Source organism: Pelodiscus sinensis, chromosome 20 (assembly GCF_052426305.1).
Source record: "Pelodiscus sinensis isolate ZL-2025 chromosome 20, ASM5242630v1, whole genome shotgun sequence".
NCBI lineage: Eukaryota > Metazoa > Chordata > Testudines > Trionychidae > Pelodiscus > Pelodiscus sinensis.
In genome coordinates this window covers 28,750,655-28,758,874 of record NC_143071.1, presented here as the reverse complement: position 1 = coordinate 28,758,874, position 8,220 = coordinate 28,750,655, and the positions used below count along the sequence as shown (strand labels likewise).

At 63.1% G+C, this 8,220-nt stretch overlaps 1 protein-coding gene across 1 annotated transcript; it reads right to left on the bottom strand.

The window, feature by feature from the left end:
• Positions 1-1,723: 1,723 nt before the first annotated feature.
• Positions 1,724-7,218, bottom strand: CCDC42 (coiled-coil domain containing 42). The gene is made up of 7 exons (XM_006112586.4): positions 6,990-7,218; positions 6,468-6,573; positions 6,125-6,229; positions 4,906-5,103; positions 4,202-4,423; positions 2,327-2,485; positions 1,724-1,862 (listed from the first exon to the last, which is right to left on the bottom strand). The coding sequence occupies exons 1-7, from the start codon at positions 7,064-7,066 to the stop codon at positions 1,764-1,766; spliced, it is 966 nt and encodes a 321-aa protein (XP_006112648.2). The 5' UTR covers positions 7,067-7,218; the 3' UTR covers positions 1,724-1,763.
• Positions 7,219-8,220: the final 1,002 nt, after the last annotated feature.

The following is an 8,220-nucleotide window of genomic DNA, read 5'->3' as shown; positions in this document are numbered from 1 at the left end:
CCCCCCTGAGCCGCTCTGCCCCCCCCGCACCGTAACGCTGCCCCCCTGAGCCCCTCTGCCCCCCCTCCGTAACGCTGCCCCTCTGAGCCCCTCTACTCCCCCCACCGTAACACTGCCCCTCTGAGCCCCTCTGCCCCCCCCACCGTAACACTGCCCCTCTGAGCCCCTCTGCCCCCCCCTCCGTAACGCTGCCCCTCTGAGCCCCTCTGCCCCCCCCACCGTAACACTGCCCCTCTGAGCCCCTCTGCCCCCCCCACCGTAACACTGCCCCTCTGAGCCCCTCTGCCCCCCCACCGTAACACTGCCCCTCTGAGCCCCTCTGCCCCCCCACCGTAACGCTGCCCCTCTGAGCCCCTCTGCCCCCCCCACCGTAACGCTGCCCCTCTGAGCCCCTCTGCCCCCCCGCACCGTAACGCTGCCCCTCTGAGCCCCTCTGCCCTCCCCTCTGCCACCATCTGCCCCCCCCACCGTAACACTGCTCCTCTGAGCCCCTCTGCCCTCCCCTCTGCCACCATCTGCCCCCCCCACCGTAACGCTGCCCCCGTATCTCCCCTCTGCCTGCAGCCCAGCCCCCCACGGCTCTCCCCAGCCTGGCAGGGGCTCTGTGTGGGCGGCTGTGGGCTCTGTTGGGAGGGCCCAGTGGTGGACCTGGGGTTCGCTGGCTCCTGGCTGGCGGCTGTTCCAGGAGAACTTGTCGCAAGGGGCAGTTCCAGGGCTTAGAGCCCTGATAGGGGCTCTGCCGGGGGTGCAGGAAGCCCCCTTGGGGGGTTGCTCCCGTGCCCCCAGAGCAGGCCTGGCTCGGGGGAGACGAGCTGTTGCAGCTGGCTCCTGGTTCTTCCTTGTGCCCCTCTGGATGCTGCCCCCAAGCCCGAGCAGGTGGAACCATCAGCGGGGAGAGGGGATATAAACCAAGGCCCTGAGCCCTGGTGCTGGTCAGCAGGCCTAGCAGTGAGCGTTTCCTTGCTGCCCAGTCAGGGCTGGCCTGAGCCATTCATGCGCCCCGGGCCCTGGGAGCGTGGCGCCGCCCCCGTTCAGTCCGGCAGCCCCGCGCAGCGCCCTACAATGGGGCGCCCCAGGCCCGTGGCTTGGGCCGGCTCTGTGCCCCGTGGCAGCGGAGACAGGGCCGAACTGCCGCCTCCTCTCCCAGGGGTGGTGAACGCCGCAGTCCCTGCACATGGGACCCTGGGGAGGAGGGGGCTGTAGCAACGGGAAAGATTCCTCTCCTGCTCCCCCCCATCCAAAGCCATCCGGCCGCATCGGTCACCAGGACAGGCGGTGCAGCGGTGGGGGGTTGTGCCACGTAAGAGCGGGGAATGAGAGGACTTATAATGGATCGGTTCCTACCGGCAGCAACGACGCCAGCGAGGAACCGATAGGTACTGGGGCGACTTATAGCGGGGACGCCCTGTAGGCGCCTAGATTAACCGCTAAGCCTGGTCCACACTCGCTTGCAGCCCCGGTAAATGACACGCTGAGACTGTTGGAAGGAGCCGTCTGGAGTTTCAGGAAGAGTTTGTGAAATACTTTGGTGGATCCAAATCTCTATTTCGGACGGCAATGCCCGGACTCTGCTCTGGGCTGGTTTGTGTGTAACCGAGGAGCAAACGCCGTGAAAATGCTTTGTCTGATATCGTGGACGGGCTCTTTGCACAGGACGATGGAGAGCGCTGGCGCCGTCTGCAGCATCCCTGGGGGCTCCGTCCCTTTCCTGTCTCAGCTGGCTGAGCCTCCCCCAGGCAGGACCGGGGGAGCTGGTGTGGCCCTTACACGTCCTTGGGCACGGCTGCCATGGATCGGTTCTGGACCTCCTTCTTTTTCACCTCTGCCCAGATGTCAGAGAGGTCCTGGATGAACTGCTGGATCTGGGGGGAGAGGAGAGACGGGGCAGGAGGGTTGGGCTGGCTGGGAATGGCTTTTGCAGCAGGAATGGCAGGTGTTTGGCCCAGGGCTGTAAATAGGGCTGTGAAGGAGGCCTGGGCATTTGCACCCCCAGCTCAGAGCGAGTGGGGCGGCTCTCTGGGGCCAGTGTTTGAGAGCAGGGAGCCAGCTAATGAACGTGAGCAGCGATGGCCCAGACCCGCGAGGAATTTGTAGCCAGTGCAGCCACCCACCGGCCCAGATCACCCACAAATAGACCCACCCCTCCCCTGCGCTGCCCCCGTCAGCTCAGGCTCCAGGCTCATCTATTGCTCCTCACCCCTCTGCTCCGCCATGGGCAGCCCGGCCGGCCCCAGAGCGCCCCCTGCAGGGTGGGGCGAGGAGCCAGATGCTCTCTGCTCTCCCGCGCTGAGCTGGGGGCCAGGGGCGGGCGTCAGTGGGGCTGTACCATGTCCAGCTGCTTGTGGGTGTCCTCCACGGACACGTTCAAGGTCTCCTTCAGCTGCTTGCTCACGCCCTGGAAGAGGTTCAGGGTGGCCATCTTGATGGTGCCCAGCATGAGGGTTTTCTTGGCGGCCGTGTTCTGGATGTGGGCCCAGCGGGACTCCTGCGGAGAGAGGGCAGGGAGCCTCGTGGCTCAGCAGGGAGCCTGGCGAAACCCGGGACGTGCCAGCTCGACAGCCGCCCGTCAGCTCCCAGGGCGGAGCCGCTCTCCCCTGGGACGTGCCTGGGCATGGAGTTGTCCTTCCCCTTCCATTTACCCTGGCAGAGGCTCGGCTCGGGGCTGTGAGCCGTCGTGAAGGCTCCGAGCGCAGCCGGGGCTGCTCCCAGGGGTAATGGCACAACTGGACCAGGACTGGAAATGGGGAAGGAGCCTGCTGCATAGGAAGACAGGCTGGCTGCTTTGGGAGGGTTCCTTCCCAGGGCTGGTGTGACGCAGTGCGGGTACCTTGCTGGTTGCTGGCTGGGGCTGTGGGTGACCCCCACTGGCTGCTGCCTGCACCACGGCCCAGCAGAGTCGCTGATGGGACAGGGAGGGAACCTGTTCGACCGGTTACCCCCCAGGGAGAGGAACAAGGAAGGTGGATGCGGCCCCTGGCTGGGGGCAGGGCTGGAGGAGAGTTAGTTAGTGTCTGTCTGGGATCATGGAGGAAGCAGCCTAGGGAAGGGGCTGGGATTTAGGGGCTCAGGCTCCCCCATCTCAAGGGGGGCTGAGGCATCCTAGGTCTGCCCTGTAACCAGATGACATCTGTGCTGGGCTGTATCCTGGAGGAGCAATAAACTCCCTCTGTTCTACTGGCTGGGGGAGTCTGTCCGTGCCACTACGGGGTGCAGGAGGCGGGGGACCCCGACGCGCCACCACAGCTGGAGAGCCGCTTCTTGTGGTGGCCAATGAAGGCTCAGATTGCAGAGCACGATTCTTTGGCCATTTCTGAATTAGGCAGCTATTTACTCAGGCGCATCATCCCAGTATGCTCAGGGCCCTGGCTACCAGACAGGACCTGGGAGGAGCAAGGCTACTGCCTGCACGTATCTGAAGAGTATAACCAGCAGAGAGGGAGGAGAAAGGGGCGAATCGAGGGGTATCAGTTGGAGTCCTGGATTACGGTTGATCAAAGAAAAGGCTGAACATATCCACTCGGAGGTTAGCCCAGGATCCTCACCCAAGGGCCTGCTGACAGCCCCAAGACTCAAGGTCTTCACAGTTCCATTAATTAAAGGCTTGGAGGCCAGCCTGTGGGGGACGATCCAGCCTGGGCCCTGGGGTATAGACTGGATGGGAGCAAATAGGTCTCCTATTCCCCAGCAGCCCGGTGTAAATTAGCCAGATTGCACCCACGTCATGCAATGGCTTTAGTGTCACACCCAGGCACCCCTGAGTGTGACCCCGATTCACGTGCCTCATGCGTTGCCTGGGCGGAGTCCCACTGGCCCGTGGTTCGGGACTCTGAGGGATCCGGGCCGTATGTCGGTTTCAGCCTCTCTTAAATCACGTTCGCTTAGTCACCCTGCAGAACCAAGCCAGGCATTCGGGTTTGCCGCAGCCCGGCGTGACAGCGAGTTGGTGGAACGCGTATACTGTGCACAAGAGTTAACGTCAATGATTCCTGAGCCAGTGGCCCCCTGAAACTCATGGCCTGTGGTGGGAACCCCGGGTGCCCCAGCAGGTCGGGATGGGCACCCACCCGGCAAACAGCGTGGCAGAATCTTGCTGCCCACACACCCTGGCCCAGCAAGCTGGGAGAGTTCCCTGGATGTGGGCCCAGCGGGTGGGAGGAGGGAGAGGGCTGCCTCGGGGCCCTTGTCCGGGGAGCCCCCTTACCCAGACGATGACATCGCTGCGGGCATGGTCGAAGCGCATCTGCAGGCGTGCCAGCTCGTTGTTGTGCTTCAGGATCTCATCGTCCTTCTCCTCCGTGTAGTGCGCCAGGCGCACCTTCGCCTGCTCGATCATCTCCAGCCCCTCCTGCGCCGACTGCACGAGGTCCTGGTGCATGCCCACCAGCGTCTTGTACCGGCCAATGACTTCCCGGATCTCCTCAAACTGCAGCACAGCGCACCTGGCGTTACTGCCTCATGGCCCAGCCTGGCACACGGGAGCCTAGTGCGCTGCCTCCCGGTGGCACCGGTGCCCAGGCCGGGAAGAGCAGGGGTGACTAGCACATCCGCCCCAGGCGAGCCGAGCACCCCAGCACGTCTCTGTCCCAGCATCGTCCTCGCCCCTATGCCCGGGAAATATCCTCCCTCCCCCAGCCTGCGCATCCCTCGGCACACATCTCCGCTCCCCCAGCCTCCGCTTCCTCCCCTTGGCCAGGACCCAGGGGTCCCACCTCCACTCAGCTCAGACCTGCAGCCCCTTCCCGAAGTCCCTCCCACACGGCCCTGCTCCCTTCTAGCGCCAGGAAAACCTTCCCTACGCTCTCTGCACCTCCGCAGGGGACCCTGAACTTTGCCTCATCTCCCCGAGACTCTGGCCCCTTCCCACGGTCCCTTCCGCATGTGGGGGCCCGTAGGGTCCACGCTCACCTCCGACACCTCAACCACCTTCTCCAGGTAGTTTCTGAAGATGGAGTACTGCTGCAGCTTGTTGTAGAGCCGCTGGTGCTCCTGTTTAAGGACCGCCATGTCCAGCCTGGCCTTGGCCAACTCCTTCACCCTCTGCTTCTTCAGCTCTTTCTCCCTGTTGGCTTTCTTCAGGGCTCGAATTCGCTTCTGGTCATTTTCCTAGCAACGCCCCGCCGCCGCGTGGAACGCCCCGCCCCGGAAAGGAAGTCCCAGACAAGGGATGTGGGAGGTTAGCGATGTGACCGCACCACGAGGGGACATCTCCTGCCCAGCCCCACGCCCCTCCAACACCAGCAGCGCTTGGAAGAGGAGAGAGACCACGACAGGGCGGAGGAGAGGAAGAAAAGCCTGGAGGAGCCAGGCCTGTGCCAATGGGCAGCAATGGAGCTAGCCAGTCACCAGCAGCTGGGCTGGGGTCCCGTAACTGCCATGGCCATTGGCACCTGGTCCTAGGCTAGGGAGGGCTGCAGGGAACTTCCTGCCACCGCCCCAGAGGAGAATGTTGGCTGAGGCTTTACCGGAGATGCCACGAGAGCTGGGCATGATGGAGCCGCTCTTGTAGGCTCCCGGCAACATAGAGACACCCACCCCAGACAGCCCTCCTGAGTCCTTCTCTGGCTGCGATACAGAGGGAAGGGGCTAGAGCGGCGGCTCTGGGGGATAAAGGTGCAGCTCCTGCACTGAAACATCAATTCCTGCTCTATACGCTCTGTGTACAGCTCGGGTGTGTGTGCGGGTGTATCACGGAGCATCCCTCCGGCTGCAACAGGAACTGGCAGCTATTGTACAGATCAGGGACATGTATGTGGGTGTATTATGGAGGAACCCTCTAGATGTAATGGGGACAACTCAGGGGCAGGTGTGCATGTGTGTCACGGAGCAGCCCTCCAGGTGTAATGGGATCAGGCGGCTGTGTTACAGCGCAGGAGCGTGTGTGCGGGTGTCTCACGGAGCAACCCTCCAGGTGTAATGGGAACAGGCGGCTGTGTTACAGCGCAGGAGCGTGTGTGCGGGTGTCTCACGGAGCAGCCCTCCAGGTGTAATGGGAACAGGCGGCTGTGTTACAGCGCAGGAGCGTGTGTGCGGGTGTCTCACGGAGCAGCCCTCCAGGTGTAATGGGAACAGGCGGCTGTGTTACAGCACAGGGCGGGTTGTGTGAGTGCTGCTGGACTGGCTGTACCTGTATGAACTGCTCAAATTTCTTGATATAAGCCTTCAGCTGAATCTCCTTAGCACCGAGCTCCTCCCATCGGTTATTCAGGGCCTCCATCCTCGTCCGGAATGCCTGCGGGGACACGGCGCCAGGCAGAGGTGAGCCCGAGCTCTGCTCCAGTGACCCCGCTCTGGCGCCCACAGCTGGTGCTCCCCCGCCCTGCCAGTCCCGAGCAGGGCCAGAGGTCAGTGGGTCGGCTTCTGTGCTGTGCCTCCCGGAGACCCCAGCCAGTCTGGGGGAGCCGCGCAGCATGTGCCTGGCTCTGACGATGCCCTGCCACAGCAGTCACTGCCCGGCTCCCTTCTCTCACCTCCTTCTGAGCCTCCATAGCCCTGTGCACCAGCGCCGCCTCTTTCTTCTTCTCCAGCAGCCGAATGGACGGCGATGGCGATTGCTCCTCCGTGGCTGGGAATTTCCTGCCGCAAAGATACAGAAGCATTCGCCGGAGCTCAGGGCTGCCTGCTCAGCGTCGGGGACGTGGCCTGGCCTTTCGGGCGGCCCGTGGCCTGCAGGCTCTGAGTTGCTCACGTGGGGTCTGGGCTGCCAGGACAGAGCCCCTCCTTTGTGTGGACGGAGCCGAGGAGCGCGGAGAGTGAATTGTGGGCTGGTGGCCAGGCAGGAGGAGAGGTTGGGGGAGGGAGAGATGGTGGAGAGACCAGGAGGGAAGGGGTGGCAGCGCTGAGTGGGGGGAGCAGAGAAGGAGGTGGGTGTGCGGAGCAGAGGAGGGTGGGATGGATGGTGGAAGGCCACAGAAGGGGGGAGGCGAGGGGAAGGCCAAAGCGGGAGCGGGGAGGCCAAGGTGGAGGTGGGGGGGAAGGAGCGTTTTACTCACATCAGCAGCTTCAGGAGCTTCTGCCCGTACTGCATGCGGAAATACTCCGAGAGGTCCTCTTCCTCCATAGTGGCCATCGTGTCCGCTCCCCGGTCGAGCCCCGCTCTGCCCCGCTGTGCAGCCTCTCCCTGGGGCCCTGGGTGCGGGAGTGAGCAGCTGGGGCGGGACGCACCCACAGTCCACAAGCGCCTCCCTCCCTGCTCCGCGCCGTTGGACCCCACGGAACCCGGAGCCAGAGCTGAACGATGCCACCTGGTTACTTAGCAACCATAAGGCCCCTGCCCTTTCGGGGGAAGTTTGTTCTCATCTGGCTGGGCCTCAAAACAAACTGAGGCAGTGTGTCTGAGCATCAGGCAGTGTGTCTGAGCGTCAGGTGGTGTGTCTGAGCGTCAGGCGGTGTGTCTGAGTGTCAGGCGGTCTGTCTGAGCGTCAGGCCGTGTGTCTGAGTGTCAGGCGGTGTGTCTGAGCATGAGGTGGTCTGTCTGAGCGTGAGGCGGTGTGTCTGAGCATGGGGTGGTGTGTCTGTGTCAGGCCGTGTGTCTGAGTGTCAGGCCGTGTGTCTGAGTGTCAGGCCGTGTGTCTGAGCGTCAGGCAGTCTGTCTGAGCATCACAAGGTGTGTCTGAGCATCAGGCAGTCTGTCTGAGCATCACAAGGTGTGTCTGAGCGTCAGGCGGTGTGTCTGAGCGTCAGGCAGTCTGTCTGAGCATCACAAAGTGTGTCTGAGCATCAGATCATGTGTCTGAGCGTCAGGCAGTGAGTCTGAGTGTCAAGCGGTGTGCCTGAGCATGAGGTGGTTTGTCTGAGCGTGAGGCGGTGTGTCTGAGCATGGGGTGGTGTGTCCAAGTGTCAGGCCATGTGTCTGAGTGTCAGGCGGTGTGTCTGAGCGTCAGGCAGTCTGAGCATCACAAGGTGTGTCTGAGCATCAGGCGGTGTGTCTGAGCGTCAGGTGGTGTGTCTGAGCTTCAGGCAGTCTGTCTGAGCATCACAAGGTGTGTCTGTGCATCAGGCGGTGTGCCTGAGCATGAGGTGGTCTGTCTGAGTGTCAGGCCGTGTGTCTGAGCATCAGGCAGTGTGTCTGAGTGTCAGGCCGTGTGTCTGAGTGTCAGGCGGTCTGTCTGAGTTTCAGGCCGTGTGTCTGAGCGTCAGGCGGTGTGTCTGAGCGTCAGGCCGTGTGTCTGAGTGTCAGGCGGTGTGCCTGAGCATGAGGTGGTCTGTCTGAGTGTCAGGCCA